Source organism: Rhinolophus ferrumequinum, chromosome 9 (genome assembly GCF_004115265.2).
Source record: "Rhinolophus ferrumequinum isolate MPI-CBG mRhiFer1 chromosome 9, mRhiFer1_v1.p, whole genome shotgun sequence".
NCBI lineage: Eukaryota > Metazoa > Chordata > Mammalia > Chiroptera > Rhinolophidae > Rhinolophus > Rhinolophus ferrumequinum.
In genome coordinates this window covers 25,608,632-25,625,696 of record NC_046292.1, presented here as the reverse complement: position 1 = coordinate 25,625,696, position 17,065 = coordinate 25,608,632, and the positions used below count along the sequence as shown (strand labels likewise).

Genomic DNA, 17,065 nt, shown 5'->3' with positions numbered 1-17,065 from the left:
TGCACGGGTGTCACACCTCCTGCGTGCCAGGCACACGGGGGCTGTCTGAGCCCGTCCTCCCCACAGCTCACCTGCATCTGATCCACCAGGAAGCCTGGCCAGTCCCTCCTCGGCACTAACTCTGCGCACACTTCCCCTCATTGTTGCTCCCCGCCAGGCCAACAAGCCCCGTCATGTCCAGCTGGACCTGCAACAGCCTTCAGTTTGGCCTTCCTGCCTCCACTGTCTCTACCGTCCGCTCTCCATCCACAGCCAGTGCCCTGTCTAAAACTTGATTCAAACCATTTCATTCCCCTGCATAAAACCCTCCAGGGTAATTGTTGAAGCGGGGTGATGGTTACATAGGGGTTCATTATACTGTTCTCTCTACTTCTGCATATATTTGGAAATTTCCATAATCAAAAGTTTGAAAAAGAAAAGGGTTAAGAGGTTCCGCCCAAGCGTTCAGATGGGAAAACTAGACTCAACCTGTCTGATTAATTCAAGTGTGGTTGGGCCGTGGTTCTGGGTCCGGGTAGCAAATTACAGTCACAAGGAGAGAGTTTTTTAAATGCTAATTTCCTGGCCTCTCTCCTGGAGACTCTATTTTAATTGGTCTGTGGTGGAGCCTGGCATTGGCACTTAAGAAAGTGTACAGGGTGATTTCCGTGTGCACCTGAGCTGAGGGCCACTGGGCGAGGGGAAATGGCTCTCACAGAGTTGAAAGCGACACAAGGCCAGTGCAGAAGGAGATTGCAGTTGAGTCATATGTACAGGGACCGTTAGAAACAGGCAGCTTTTCCATCCATCAAAAATGAAATGGAATTTGTTATAACCAGCAAGCCTGAGTCAGCAATACAGGCAACGGAAGTAGCCAAGGATATGTGTGGTTTCTTTTACAAAGGTGTTCGTTGAAGTATTAGTGAGCGCATGGAAAAATGGGGAAAAAACTAAATGTCCAGTAATAAGGAACGACTGAAAAACTTATGATACATTGAAAAAAATTCTCTAGGAATTCCCATTACAATTAGAATGAGCTCCAGATTCCAACAAAAAGCCTACAGATCCGGTCTTCGCCCAGCTAGCTCTCTGACTTCCTCCTTCCCACCCTCCTCTCCCTTACTCTGCTTCACACACACCGGCCTCCTTTCTAGGCCTTACCACACCAAGCATGTTTCGGCCTCAGGGCCTTTGCCCATGCTGACCCATCCACCTGCAGTGCTCTTCCCCCAGAGGGAAGTCTTCCCTCATACTCTTCCAACCCCTCTCTATCCCATTTCACTGCTTTAGTCTCCTAATAATAGTTCTCACTCTCTGAAATTCTTTGTTTGTTCACATGCTCATTGTCTGTTTCCATCCCATCATTAGACCAGAAGCTCCCTGAGGGCTGGGACCTTATCTGTCATTTGCACTGCTTTATGCCTAACACCTGGAATAGTGCCTGACACGTAATAGGAGCTCAATAAATATTTTCGAATGGAGAAAGGGAGGTGAGGAGAGGTGATGTTCTGTGTTTAGTGGGTGAAAAGGGGGAACTTGGAGAGGTCACACCACTGGTAAGAGGCGGAGCCAGAATTGAAAGCCAGGTCCCATTTCCCTGCACCCCACAGCCTGTGTCCAAGCTGTCTGGGTGCTGATGCCCTGGCCTCACTGGGTAAACTGAGGCATCAACAGCCCCCACTGCCTTCCACACAAGCTGCAGGACAAACGCTGCCATCAGATACCTGCAGGCGATGCTGCACTTTTGCTGTTCCACACCGGTACTCACAGGGACCCAGGCCAGAGGAGGCCACTGCAACCCAGCTGGCCTACAGGCACCTGCCTCCCCGTTGCCCAACCTGAGAAACATATGCTGGACTTTCCTGAGTGGGAGCACAGTGACTCTACCCTTAGTTAGAAGCCCTCCCAGAAGAGGGGCCATCCACATATTCAGCCAGTGTTTCTTAAACCCTGACTCTGGGCCAGAACTAATGCTTGGGGGCTAGGCTCACAGGGAGGAAACGGGCTGGTTCCTGCCCTCAGAATCTAGTGGAGAGAAATCAGACGAGTAAACTCCTCAAATGTTAATGTGCATGTCAATCAGAGCCTCAGTTTGCTCACCTGTAAAATGGAGATGACACTACCTTAGTGTCCAAACAAGAACGTGATACTCTGTAGGCTGCTATACAAACTAATCATCGGCCAGGGGACAGAGGGTGGGTAGGGTGAGGGGATGGGAGAGACCACATTGCCTTAGCACAGGGTCGGGAGGAAGGGCTGGAGTTGCAGGGCCAGGCCTCACCCATGTACCCCTTTCCCTCCCACCGCCCACCCTAGCGTTCCTTCTGCAGCACCGTAGCCGATGAGATCCGTTTCTCCCTTACCTGCCAGCGTCGGGTCAAGCACAAGCCTCAACCTCCCATGATGGTCAAGACAGACGCCGTCATCAACATGCACACATTCAATGATCGCCGGCTTCCGGGCAAGGACAGCATGACCTGCAGCACATCTCTGGCCCCCGTATTCCCCTAGGCACGGGGAAGGGAGGGACCACAGGCCTGGGGGCATAGCGGAGGAAAGCAAAGGAGACTGGAAGGAACGTCCCCTGACCCCATGCTGGGCTTGGGGACCAGAGCTGCTGCCTGCCTATTGGGCCAGGAGCCGTCTGCCCTTACCTACCAGAAAACCAGCAGGCCCCCAGGCCAGCTGCTTGGGCTTCACTCTCCTCTTGTTTCTTCTATGGGTTTCTAAAGCTGCCAGCCAAGACAGCCAAGGCCAAAGGAAGCACATGCCTCTCTCAGGCCAAACTCACTTGCCCCTCAACTCTCCTCTACAGTCAGAAGTTTCTACCACGGCCCTGCAGAGGCCAAAGAAAATAGGCAACAGCTCTTTTATTGCCACTCCTTCCCCATAAGCCCAGGTCTCCTGGGGCTTGACTATGAGACCAGAGACACAAACCTTGGGCATCTTAAGGATGCAATAGTTTGGCTTCCAATGGGAGCTGAAGATGGAGGACGGCCACCCCACATGCGTGGGAAAAAAGAACAATTCATCCCCCAGGGGCTGCTCACATGGTCCTGAGATCCTGGACTTGGCACCACCCATGGAAGCCCCTCTGTTTGGCAAAGTTGAAGTCAGAGAGCCCCATACGGTGAAAGAGGAGTTTGGGGTCTGAGAGAGAAGAGAATGCACAGGGGCCACCATTTTGAATTCTTACAAAGTCCAATGGCTCCACATCTCGAGAAGGTCTCTAGGAGTATAACATGGGCAAGTAGTCGGAGTGTATTCTTCTCCACTTTCTGGCCAGAGGATAGAGGACCCCTGAATCTCTCACAAAGGATGCGCAGAGACTCGGCCAATATGTGAAGCCCAGAGGAACAATGATTTCGTGGAAACCCCACAGGCGCTCAAGCCATCGGATCTTACTTTGCTGGTCACCAACCTGTTTTCTAAATCCTGGTGTCATTTCGGGAGCTTGGGCTCTTTTGTCATCTACTCAGCAGCAACGCCCCATTCCTGGCCCGTTGACCTTCAGCTGCTTCTGTCATCTTGGAACAAGAATAGGCTTGATTAAAGAGAAAGTCAAGTCACCCCTCCACGAAAGAGGGGTCTGAGCCCTACTGCACGGGCTAATTTTGGGGTAGAGAGGGAAAGCCAGAGGAGCCCTAAAGAACTCCTGGCCCCCTGGACTTGCCAAACGTAAAGATATCCCCCAGAAAAAAGAAAGTTTTTAGGAGCAGGCTATCGTGGCTGGTAGAGGACCCATGGGTTGGAAGAGAGAAGCTGCCTCCTGGAGAATTAACCAAAGACCCCATACAGACACAGAAGGCCATCCTGGCCCCTGGTCTCTTGTCCAGAGTAGCTGGAACCTTGGAGGGCTTGGGGGTACAGCAGAGAAGTAGTAGATGGGGTAGCAGTGAGGGGCAGACCAAGTGACCTGTGGGTTCCAGCTAGCGGTGATGGATACTCTAGAGGTCTGTGACTTTAAGATTCTGGAAAAGAATGACACATGGAAGGGTTAGGAGCAAAGTGTCCTTAAAGAACATGATGGGGCCAGCAGGGCTTCCCATGGCCAAGGGCAGAGGGCAGTCTTTGAGCAGGAAAAGGGGACTGGGGATTCTGGACGGAGACCCAGAAACACCAGCCACCCGCCTCGCCTTTCTCTCCTGTTTCTGCTTGGGGAGGATGATTAGGTAAGAGCTGCATTTTAGGTCTCAAGGACCTTCTCAGCTGGGGTGAAGGGTAAACTCTAGCTCCCCCAGGGACTCCCAAAGCAAGAGAGCACAGTGGGCTCATGTGACAAGTACTGCCCCGCCTACAAACTGAGCTGCAGGACCAAACCAGCTGGTTCCCAGAATCACAGCAGCTCCAACAGGCTGTGTGCCCTGGAGGTGGGAGAAGAGGGCCAGCCATGCAACATAGCTGACACATGTAACGATAGGAAAAGCCATGTGCTGTGAGCTTCTGGGTGCAGGAGTGCGTGTGTGTGCATGGATGTGTCTCTGTGTCTTTGCACGTGTGAACTTTGGGGGCTGGGGGACAAGGACAGATTTGGACATATACAGAGTCCAGGACATGCAATAATAGAATCCTTTGGGTTCTGATGTGTGTGTGTACGTGCGTGTGTGTAAACTGGGAATGAGGGAGATAACTCTGGACAAGCAGCAGAGTCCCATACAGGTAAAAACAGGAAAAGCCATGTCATAATGGGGTTCTGGTGAGTATATATATGTATACATGCATGCATGAGTGTGTGTGTGTGTGTGTGTGTGTGTGTGTGTGTATTTGTGCACCAAATGGCAGAGGGTAGAGGACAGGATAAAACCTGCAGCATTGCCAAATATGTTTCAAAGGAGAAGCCATGTCATCGTGGGATCCACATGTGAGCACATGTGCACATGTGTGGGGGCATGTGTGTGCAGTGGGGACCAGGAGGCAGAACAGAACTGGACATACATGCAGCACAGGTCAATGCATGTCGTATGTGAGAAGCCATGTGCAACTGGAGTTTGTGAATGTGTTAGCGTATGTGTGTGTGCTCACATACCTGTGTTCAAACGCACACATATGTTCCAGCTCACTACAGGAGCAGAGACAGACAATCAGGAAGGCAGGGAACCAGGGTCTGTTTGCACTTCTGCCGTGGGGAGACATCAGGTTCACAAAGATTTGCCAAGATTATCTCGGCATAGGTGCGGGGAGACTGGCCAACAGGGGGCAAAACACTTCAGGGACTCATGGCTGGTGGCTCCTTTGCTCTAGGCAGAGTGCCCTGTTTTAAGGGAAAATGACCTATTTTTGCAATTTCCAGATAACAGGATTCTAATGAAGGTATTTGCCCATTCGCTGTCACCAACGACAGATATTAACCACTGTCTTTCTTTATCCAATATAATTTCTTAGCACACGCCCACATCCATGCTCATCTCACACACACACGTGTGTGCTTTTGTGTATAACGCTCCATGGACATGTTGTGTTCGTCTGAGGCTATGCACATAGTCAGACTGTAATGGGAGAAAGAGCCTTTTGGGGTAGAAAGATTTCATCAAAGGAGTGAAGAATGGACACCAGAGGTACAATTTGGATAGGGAAGTCCCCCAAAGGCACGGGAATGATTCTGGGGCTCCTAAACAGAAATGGATTACATGCTGCCTGATCTCCCCTCCCATTCGAGCCTTATGTCCATACGTGTAGCTAATGTTCAACTTCTGGCTGAAGTCCTGTGTTTGTCTTTGAGATCTGCCCAGGGTTCAAAGTGCAGTGGAAGCCACTTCTGCCCAAGTGTGAGCTGGGTCTCTCCCAGAGTACTAAAGGTGCTGCTACATCTTGGGGTTGGGAGTGGGAAGAAGGTGTTCCCAGCAAAGCAGATCATGTGGAATTCAAGTTTCGGCCCACCTGCCAGGGGGTGTGGACCTGAGCTGCCGTGGATACACGTGGGTGCACACACAGGGGCACTCGGCCAGAGAGTCGGCGTGATGGGGAGCGGAAAAGCTGGTTTGGATGGAGCGGAAGATGGGACTTGCCTGAACAGGTGCTGGACTGTTTCTGTCTGGCCCCACATGCCAGCCCTAAACAGAAGAGTGCCCCCACCTTCCACCCCCCTCGCCCCCCCCAAAATGTCAGTGCCTCCTCTCGACCTGCGCAAACTGCCCAAACTGAGGGGCAGCAGTGAGGAGATATACGCATACCCCGGCTAGGCCCTTGGGCTTTTGGACAATGAGCCCTCCTGGTCTCTTTTCCCCTCACCTATTACTGGTATCTCTGCTGTAGATGGCTACGAAAACCCTAAGAGCTTTGTAACTGTTCAGGTGGCCCCACTCTGTGAGTGCCTCTCAAGAGGGATAACGCCCCCCTTGGCTCGTGAGCTGCCTCGCACTCTGAAGGGTGAGCAGACCTCCACGCACAGCCAAGACACTGCCTCAAGTAGAGCAGCACACTGGCTCCCTCCCCAGGCCCGGGCACTGGCAGGTGGGAATTTTGGCCCGGGATGGGGGAGGGGTCTGGTAATGTTGGGTGAAGACTCCAAATGGCGAGAAGTCACTCCGCCTCTTTAAACTCTCCTTAAACTCGCAGAGGGCAGGAGTCAGACCAGGACAGTCAGAAGCTGGTGCTGTGTGGGGGTTGCCCGCTGCTTGTTCATCACTCAACATGAAGCTGATCCCTTCCCGAGCCTTCCCCAGCATAATGCACAAACATCTGGAAACAGGCTGGACTCTGGCCCACATCTGGAATGGTCCTGTGTGGAGCGCCATCTGGGAAAGGCCTAGCTCTGGTTGCACAGCTATATGGACTTAATATCTAGGATGGGCCCAGCCCCCGAGACAGATACAAAAGAAGGAGCCCCCTCCTGTAGCCAGGTCTCTGGAGTAGACACACCTGGCACAGTCTCCCACGTGGGGTGGACACACCTGTAATGGGCCCATCTGCTTGCCACAGTGGAAGGGTCCCGCCCTCTGTCCTCATGCCGGTTTGAATCAAGCCTTCATTTCAGTCTTGCGTTTGCCCTGGAGTTAAAATTTCAGAGCTGAGGCCATACATGAAGTCACAAAACTTGTTTTTGGTAGAAAGTGAATGTTCTGTACAATATATATATGAATGTAAAAAGATATATATATATATGCTGTATATATATATATATGCACAGTGTATATATGACCTGTAGCCCATGTGTATACACCGCCCCTCGCACGTCTGCACACAGAGTGTACATAACCCAGCCAGTATGGGTGGGGACCAGGTGAGAGATGGGGGCTGCAGCAGCAAAGGCTGGGATGGAGGCTACCTGGGGCAGGGGCTGCCGAGAGCTCCCTGGGGGTGGGGAAGGCCTGCATACACCAGAGCTGCAGACCCTGAGGAAGAGAGCAGAACCGTGAAGGCTGGCAGATGGGCCCTTGCACAGCCCGTATCCTGGGGAGAGGCAGGAGTGACGAAGGAGCCTTGTCTCCATCTGAGAGTGTCTGGAGCCAGACAGCAGGGCTTGTGTCTGGGGAGCAATGTCATGCCAGTACTTGGCTCCTGAGATCTTCCCTAACACCTGTCTGTACAACAGCCAGGTAGATACCAGGCTCCACCTGGCATACCCTAAAAGTCTGGAGTATTGTAGGTGGCAGAGGCCTCCGCCTCAGATTCTCACCCACACATAATGGCACAGCTCACGGCTAGGGAAAACACTTTGTAAAGAGACTGGCCCTGAGGACATTGCCAGCATGCCAATATGATGTCCCGGTACCCCAGTTATTGCCCCTACCCCCATCTCCTGCCTTCTGGAACAGACCTCAACTCACCCCGCAGTGTGGCTCTACAGATCAAAACTGAGGCCTCAGGAACCGGGAAGCAGCTGTAGACCCAGTAATGCCAGCCAAGAATTTGTCCCACTTCAGACGACCTCCCCAGCCCCCTGTGACCCAGAGGCCAGCTGTCAGAGAATGACCGAGGAGCCAGAGACGTGAGCAGAGCAGTGACATGGGTGAAAGATGAGAGGCCAACAGGGCACTTCCTGTCCTAGCACAGCCCATGCCCTCTGTCTGCCTTCTCTCCCCTGCAGCATCTCTCCCAACAGGGCAGTTGGCAGAGAGCCTACCGCAGAACCCACAGACCTCCATCCCTGCCCCTCCCGGACCTGTCTGTTCTTTCTAATTCTGATCCTTTAGCTAGTGGTCCTGCCCTGTTGGGTCAGAGCCTCTCTGGAGCATGCAGGAGAGAAGAGGTCTGGAGTGGGCTTCCGTGTGGTCAGCGACCTGCCCTCAGCAGCCCCACGCATCAGGCTGGTCTGCACTAATTCTGGGTCTGCCCCAGGGGCCCTGGACAGAGCACATCTGCACCCAGCCCCCTGCGGAGGGGCCTGTCACTGTGCGCCAAACCCCCACCCCATCTCTGCCAGGGCTGACACCCTGGCTGGGCCTCCCAGCCCCTGGGGGGAGCCCCCAGCCAGCACCATGCGAGACCCCTGGGCTGTGCCACCACCCAGACCAGAGTGCCTGGATGCCCCCTGCTCCCACGTCACATGGTTCCCACACACTGGTCTCTGGGCCATTCAGGGGATGCCCTTCGTGGACATGCAGAATTTCTATGAATATAGTTTTTTGTAAACATTTTGTAACAATTTGGGTTTCATAGTAACTGTGTTACTTGCCAATCATTCTAGGCTAATGTAAATAAATTTCCAAACAAATCCAATTATTTTCCTTTCTAAGACACTGTGATATATCAAAGTGCACAGTTTGCTGTATGAGGTAATATGGTTTTAAATTTTAAATAAAGAAATGTTTCTAGAAAACAGCATTCCCTTGAGAAGTGTTTTCTGCTTCTCTTCCCTCCTGGGCAGTCGCGTTGTACCATCTGCAGCCAGGGCTGCCTCCCAGGAAGGAGACCCTGGGGATGAGCAAGTGGCTGGCTCCAGCGCCAGCTCCTGGTTCCCCTGTCGGATATGGAGGGTGGAGTATCTGTTCTTGACATCGGCCGACCTCTGCCTTCCCTTCTCGTGGGCATGTCTTTCCCCAACTCATCTCCATCCACATGGCTACCTATGTCCGTATGTGAGTCTGGCCCTTTGGCCGCAGGTGGGGAGAATGGGTGGGCCTCTTAGCCAAGCTTGGCCAATCAGAGATCTCACCTGAGCTTTTTTAAACTGGAAATGAGAAAGCTCTAAGCCGGCTACTTTCAGGAGATGGAAACTATACGTGTAATAAAGAGTTCAGAGCAGAATATCACAAGCAGGAAGGGACTGAACACAGAGGTTTACACAGCCAATGAAGAGACGAGGAAGCAAGGCCACGCTGGGCTTCCAGTGGCTCCCAGAATAACACAAAACTGACCCACCAGGGCAGTGGCCACCTCTGAGACTGGTCCTAGAACTGAGACAAAAACTCCAGAGCTACAATCCAGGGCTCGGAAAGCCTGGAGCAAGCGTCTGCTGCCACCACCGCCCGGAATCACATTGCTCCTCATTCCCCGGAAGTTGATGATGGATACGGTAGTGATGCTGCTGAAAAACCTCACGTTCCCCTGAGAGAAACAGCCCTGAATGGGGGCAGGAAGATGGCCTCTGCCTCACTTTTGTTTTCGAACTCATGCAAACAGATTTAATTGGTAGAGACTAATTTGCATCCAGAACCCTCCGTGCTCCCATGACATCATAATCATGGCTAATATTTATTTATTTTTATTTTTATTTTTTTAGTTCAAGTTTATTGGGGTGACAATTGTTAGTAAAGTTACATAGATTTCAGGTGTACAGTTCGGCGGTAAGAAAAGATGAAATAGGACCATTTGTGACAACACGGATGGATCTTGAGAATATAATGCTAAGCTAAGTGAGTCAGACAGAAAAAGCGGAGAACCATATGATTTCACTGATATGTGGTATATAGACCAAAAACAACAAAAGAAGAAGACAAACAAATGAGAAACAAAAACTCATAGACACAGACAATAGTTTAGTGGTTACCAGAGGGTAAGGGGGGTGGGAGATGAGGGTAAGGGGGATCAAATATATGGTGATGGAAGGAGAACTGACTCTGGGTGGTGAGCTAATATTTATTGAGCACTTCCTATGTGGCAGGTGTTGTGCTAAGTCCTTGACACATATTATATATCCTTTCTCTCTCACATCAGACCCTGACACAGCTCAGACCCTGACTCTACATGACCTTTCATTCCAAATGTCCACCACCATTGATTCAGTCTCGGTGTAATTCCCTGTAGCGTGACTATGACCGGACCAGCTTGGGTCAGTTGGTCACCTGTAGTCCAATCAGCAGTGACCAGAGGGAGTGAAGGGTCACATAATAAAATCATGGTACCGAGGTTTTTTGCTTTAGGAGGGTGAAGAAAACTGGGAAATTCCATAAAAGATCTATGAGTTGGGAAGACTTCCTAAACTATGGCATCCTATCCCATCACTGACCAGTGCCAGGTAAATGTAGCCATGGCCCCAGAAATCCCTGAAGGATGGAGAGGAGTTCAGGACCCAGTGGGCTGCAGTGTCTGAAAACTCAGGTCCAGCCTGGACGCACAGCCCAGGAAGAGGCTTTGGGTGTGAGCCAGGTAAGAAGCAGGGAGAGGCCCTGGGGTGAATGAAATCTGTCAGCTATTGGGAGGCAAAGGTAACGTCCATCTCCTAGGAATGAACACAACAAGGTTCAGAGTAGACTCCAAGACCAGCAGGGAGCGGGGTAATATGGACAAGAAACAAGGAAGAGACCTGGTTGGAATGAAGTCCACAGTGGGGGTGAAGAAGCAGGTAGGGAACCCACCCATCCATCCATCCATCCATCCATCCATCCATCCCTCCCTCCATCCATCCATCCATCCATCCATCCATCCATCCATCCATCCATTCATCCATCCATTCATTTATCCATTCATAGAGTTAAAAAAAATTTTGTGTTTGAGTCCCAGCTCTGCCACCTACTGGGTGTATAACCTTGAAGAAGCAACTTCACATGCTTGGGCCTCAGTTTCCTCATCTATAAAATTCATGATCATAAAACCCTCACCACCACCATCCACCACGTAGTGGTTGTGGGGGGTTAAATATGAAAAAGCACATTAAGAACTTAGCATAGGGCTGGGTGTATCATAAGCCAACAATAAATGAGAATACATTTTATTAAGGAGAAGTAGGAATAGGAGAATTGGTACCTACTATATGCTGAGCCCTCTCTAGGAATAGAGTGGTGAGCAGTGAAGCAAGACTCCTCCACTGGGGGCTCAGAGCCTGGCCCAGAAGCCCATCTGTGACACTCTGACCTGTAGACTAGGGTCAGCCAGCCTTCTCAGGATAATGGGGTGGCTCTGATTGTCCTGGATTGGACAGAGAGGACAGAAACTCCTTGGCACCCCCAGCCTCTCCGAGAAGCTCCCAACTCTACCTCTCGGAGCACATCTCCTCTTGGGTGGCCCTCCCAGACACTGAGCTCTCTCTCTCTCCCTCCCTCCCCCCTCCATGACTCCCTAGGAGGCAAGGAAATGATGCTGGGCCTTGCCTCTCTCTCACCTCCAAGAGCAGCAGGCGTTGCTTATCTCCTTATGAAGGAGGTTCTCACGACTCTATCCCCAAGAAAGAAAATGGAGCTCATGTTACCAGACACTCAGGAGCAACCAAGCATCACTGCCAGCACTTTAGACCCATTTCCCAGGGATTAAATAATGACCCTGAGAAGGAGGCAGTGTCACATCCCATTTTACAGTTAAGGGAGCCCAGTGTCAGAGAAGTGAGTGGACTTGGTCACGATCACTTAGGTCGTCCAGGTGGCATTCCTCACCAGAGCGGGAATGCCAGGTGGGACTGACTCCTACACACTCTCTCTCCATCCCGCCCTTCCCAGAACTCTCCCCTCAAGACATAAGGCCCTGAAACCCCTCTCAACCCTGCCACCTCCTGAAGTGCCAAGAAGGGAGTGCCAAGAAGGAAGTCCCACCTCCTGAAGTGCCAAGAAGGGAGGGGAGGGGAATCAGGAGGACAGGGCTCAAGGTGGGGGTGGGGGTGCGGCAGCCATGTGACTGTCATGGCTCAGGCCCCAATTGCTGGTAGCTAAACAATTTCTGCCTCAATCTCTCCTTGGTCAGTGCCTTCATTCTCCTCCCGTCTCCAGGGACCAAGACCCTGGCTCCTAGTTCAGCTGCCCCAGGCCCCCAAGAGCAGAAGCTTCTAGATCACTCAGTCAGGGATCATTTGGACAAGAACAGAGGCCTATCTAACTGGAGCAAAAAGGGGTTTCATTATAAGAGGTCTGAGGGAAGCACAGTCAAGCTTCTCTCTCCCTCCCCCTCTTTCTCCCTGTCTCTTTCCCTTCCTCCCCTCTCCCTTTCTCCTTTCCTTGTTCATGGTAGGAAAGAGCCACCCCAGTCCTGTTCAAGTCCCCATTCCATGGCCCAACAGCAGCTACCAAGAGTGGAAATGTCCCCACCCACGTCGCCTGCCCACCCCTTCAGCAGAGGGCACTGGATACGGAAGTTCTCAGTGGAGGCAATGTATCTGAGACCGGACGGCTCAAGCTTTAACATGCATACAAATCCCCCGGGGACCTCGTGTAAATGACGGTTCTGGTTCAGGGTGTCTAGGAGGGTCTGAGACTCTGCATTGCTGACAAGCTCCAGGTGGTACTAGAGAACACTGCCCAATAGCGCAGTAAGTAGCCAAGCTGTAGAGGGGGACAGCACGGGCCTCAGGGGACCCTCCTACTCCAAGCTCTGAAGGCCCAGGCCCCATCCACCCTGTTCAACAGCAGCACAGAGCTGGACCTTCTGCCTTTTAACCCTTAACTCTCCCCATCTGAAATGTTAATTAATGGAGCCTCCCGCTGTACACCTTCCCTCTCATCTAACCCCAGATACTTCCTGGGGTTAGATACTTCCATCTAACCCCAGAGTATCTAGGCTGCAGGGGTTGCCTAGATTCCCTTGAAATTCAAGATCAGTCAAGGTTCCTCTGCTACCTGATGACAAGCCACACTAAGCTGTATGATCAGGGATTCTGGAGTTTCACTTCCTGGGATCTGCACCTCACTGTGTCTTCTTCAAGCTTCAATTTCACCGCCTGCAGAATGGGAGACTAAGACTTGCTTCTGTACCCTGAGAATTCACTCAGTCCCTGTTCTCCCCACCCCATGTGGCCTAGCTCTCTTTCAATGAATCAGGAAAGCAGGGCTCTTAGACGGAAGGTGGTAAGATGGCGAAGGACCCCTAGCTCAGTGGGACTAGACTAGAGATTCCTCTCTGAGCTGGCAGAACAACCCCCTTCTTTGTTATTTCACTCAAAATCATCCTCATCATCATCATTGTTGTTATTTCTGCTTCAGAGCCAGTCATTGTGGAGCCCTAGTGTCTTGGAGGTGTTGGGACCAGATTCTGGTTGCCTCAGTTTGGGCCCTAGGTCTGGGGTTGTCCCGTCCCAGATACCCTTGAGGTCAAGGGCTCCCTTTCATTTGACCTTGGTCATCTCACCAAGAGCTAAGAGCATAGAAGTCTGAGAGCGGTTGACCTGACTCCCATCTGCCCCCTGTCCTCACCACCATCTGGGTCAGGGGCCCGCCCTCCCTCCTGCCATACTCTGTACAAAGGGTCCCCTGTCACCCATGTCAGGAGACAGGGACTACGAATCAGAAACAAGCTTGAAGGTTCCCTCTGCCACCTTAATTTAAGCAGGCGACCTCGGGCCATTCATAAGCCTTAGTTCACTCACCTGTGCCCATTTTGAGTGCGGCAAGAGCTCATGTGAGAATGAAAGAGGAAGTTTCCTGTGAAAGCGTATGTTAGTGCCAGGCATCAGACTCACTGTTGGGGAGGGTCCCTCTGTGCTCTTCTGCCACTTCTCCCACTTCTATCCCCGCCAGGTCTATCTGGAACGAGCCAGGAGCAGAAGGTCAGGCCTCAGGTGCTCCTGGCGCTGCAGAGAATCAGGATGGACCAGGGCACAGGCTCCCCGGGGCCTTGATGGCACTTCCTTGAGAAACAGAAGCTGCGTATTTAAGAAGCATCTGTCATTATGGAAACAAAGTTGCCAGGCCATTTTTTCTTTTACTATTTTTACTGCAGTTTCATTATCTTATGCAAATGAGGCCGCTGATGAAGGCTTTCTGCAGGGTGGCCCATGCTGGGACCAGCTCTATCGAGGGATTTATTGTCTGCCTCGGTCTCCAGACGGGATCTGGGATGAGGAGACCCGGTGGAGATGGCTTCCCGAACAGACGCCCTGCCCTGGAACACATGGCTTCCTGCCAGACAAGCCCCCAGGTCCTGCCTCCATCCCAGGAGTGCCCTGGTCCTTTATTTCCAAAGACTCAAGTGTCAGCTGAGCCTGGCTCAGCCTCTGTCCCCAATTCCTCAATAGTTGGAACCCCTTGAAGACCGAGTTGCCAGTAGCCAGCAGGACGTAAGAGAAAAGATGGGAAGCAATAGAGCTTCGTCTCACTGGGACCTCTGGGAGCAGCCTAAAATATGCTACTCAGTTTCCCATTCAAGGGGAGAAAGCTGAGGTACATATACACCAACCTTTGGTTTAGGCTGGTCCCTGGAGGTTGTTAATCCCATGTACTTCCGGCATGCCACACGTGGCAAAGTAGGCTCTGGGACAGAATGAAACTTCAGGGAAAGCAATGCAAGTGGTGGCAGCAGGAAGTGGAGCATTTTGTGCAGAAGTGGTAAGGGCAAGAGATACGTGCAAGACACTGACAGCATCTGCTGTGACCCCATTTTAGAGATGAACAGCCTGAGGCTCAGAGAGGCCAAATAACTTGCCCAAGCTCCAGTGAGTAAATGGCAGGCAGCGTCCACTATCTTCTGGCCCTCCGCCCCTCCCTCGTAGCACAGGTCCCAGGTCTCCTGCCCAGGCCCCCCGCCCAGGCCTCCCCTGTGCTCCTTCCTGCAGCCCTGGCCTCGCTGAGAGCGCCCACAGTCCCTGCCTGCTCCAGGCTCTCTCCTGGCCACTTTCTTCCAGTGTGAGGTGAGTTGGTGAAGCACACTCTCTCCCCTGTGAGTCCAGCAGCTTCCAGATGTGGAGAGATTTTTCTCCAAGAGGTTGCCAGCCTCTGCCAGTCCTCTGGCCCAAAGCCCTTACTTTTAGTTGGCAGGGAGGATCAGCTTCTCCTCCTTCTGCCTAATTCAGTCTCGAGTCACTAAGAATTCTCTGATAAGCCATCCTCTGGGACAGAAACTGATCCAAGCATTTCAGAAGACCCGCTGCCTTATGTGGGGACTTTCGTCTTGGAGGAGAGCTGACTCGGCCCCACCTTCCCAAAAGCTGGGCAGTGGTGAGATGACAGATGTGGAAAATCTGAAGTTTCCCAGCCCACTCACCTCTTGGGGAGGATTAGTTCACAACAGTGGACATAGCCCAAATGTCACCCCAACTCTGCGCCCTCTGCACAACCCTGACCTGCAGCCCCCTGCAAAATCTAAGGTATAGAGTCCCCTGCACTCAGAATTGCCCTCTCATGTGATGATCAAAGGTTTGAGAGCGCTTAGTGCTCTGCTCTTTCTTTTCCAGGAGAAGCTGTCAGTAATAATAATGGTAATAAAGCAATAGTGGGGACATGCTCCAGCTAGATGAGCAACAGCTCCAGACCTGACACTGCTTAGTACACCTCAGCTCATAGAGTTCTCACCATCACCCTATGAGCTCAGGCAGACCGTCCCCATTTTACAGATGTGGAAACCGAGGCTAAGAGAAGTAGAACAACTTTCCCACAATCACTTGGGAAGCATCAGAATGAGGCCTCCAGGCTGGATGCTCCATTTCATAGATTTGATAAATAGTGAATGAATAAATGAATCAGTGAATCAGAAAATAGTCCATAATCAATACTGTTTCCAGACCCTGGGGCACTTGTATGCTTATAGAAAAAAACTCTAAAGTTGATTGGGCCCAAAATGAGACTAACTAATTACAGTCACTTGCAGGAACAACCTACCATTTATGCCTAATTGCAGTTCGGTCCAATAACAATTATGCACATCAATAAATGTGTCAGATTAACGTGGTTGTAAGTTTTATTTGATTGCAACACTAAACCTTGTTTGTGGTTGCTCAGACTTAGGAGCCCGTGGTCATCCCGCCTGGTCCCCTTGGTCCCTTCGGGAAATGAAGAGTACCGTTGGTGCTGAAAGGGAAGTGAGAGAGGAAAGAAACATCTCTCTCCGCTGCCGCAGCATGTCTGCCTTGGCAAGATTGGAGAAAGCAGTTTGCAGGGGGTCTTTGCAGGGTGTGCAACGTCACAAGCCTCCCCTCCTTTCCTCAGTGCCAAAGGCAGCTTCCTAATTAGAACATCCATAACCCTCAGCATCTGCTCCAAGAGAATTCAGCTGCTCTAAGATGGAGAAGTCCATTAACTTTATTGCACAAAACGTCGGACGTGCTTTTAGACAGAGGATCACTGCCAAGTGAGATAAACTGCAAAGACCTGCCAGAGGGACAGGCCAGAACTTCCTGCAGTTCCCAGCTGGGTCCTTGGGACTCCCTCCTCTCTCCGACCAATGCCCTGGGTGGTGCTGTTTCATCCTGGGCTGCTGGAGCTGGGGAAATTATGAATTTCAAGTGCAGGTGCAGCCTGAGTGGCCTGGCCCTTGTTGTGCAAGCCGAAAGCCTGCTGAATGTCAGTGCCAGACAGGCACCATCTGACTCCCAGAATGCATCAGGATTCCCACCCATAGTCGGGGCAGCTCGTTCCGACATCAGCAGGAGTTGGATTAGCTGGTGTCACCAGAAGCAGTGGAGCGAGGAGGCTAAGAACAGGCTTTAAAATCAGATATTTCTGGGACTGTATCTCAGCTTTGCCACTTAGGAGTCACTGTGTGACCTTGCAAAAGTGGCTTAACATCCAGAGGCTAGTCTATAAACTGGACCGAGTAATAATCATCCCTAGGAGGGTCAAATGAGATGCCAGAACCTTCAGCGCAGTGCCTCACAGTGAGGGCTCTGTAAAGGAGAGCACCCCTTCCTGGTCTCAAGTGTGGACAGGAAGAGAAGACGAAACCCAGCAAGTGTGTGGGGGAGAGTAGACACCAGTTTGGAGTCAGAGAGCCCTGGGTTCTAATCCCAGCTCTCTTTTGTGCCTTGGTCCCCTTGGCCCTAAGTTTCGTCATCTGTAAAATGGGTTGATAATTC

At 51.6% G+C, this 17,065-nt stretch overlaps 1 protein-coding gene across 2 annotated transcripts in view; it reads left to right on the top strand.

The window, feature by feature from the left end:
- The window catches only part of GRIK3 (glutamate ionotropic receptor kainate type subunit 3), a 211,782-nt gene extending 203,094 nt beyond the window's left edge, over nucleotides 1–8,688 (top strand). Inside the window, exon 16 of one of the 2 annotated variants that reach the window (XM_033115035.1) lies at nucleotides 2,296–8,688. In XM_033115035.1, the coding sequence (XP_032970926.1) occupies nucleotides 2,296–2,490 (195 nt within the window). In that variant the 3' untranslated portion in view covers nucleotides 2,491–8,688. The remainder of the gene's footprint in view (nucleotides 1–2,295) is intronic. The other variant, XM_033115034.1, reaches the window with a different exon arrangement.
- Nucleotides 8,689–17,065: the final 8,377 nt, after the last annotated feature.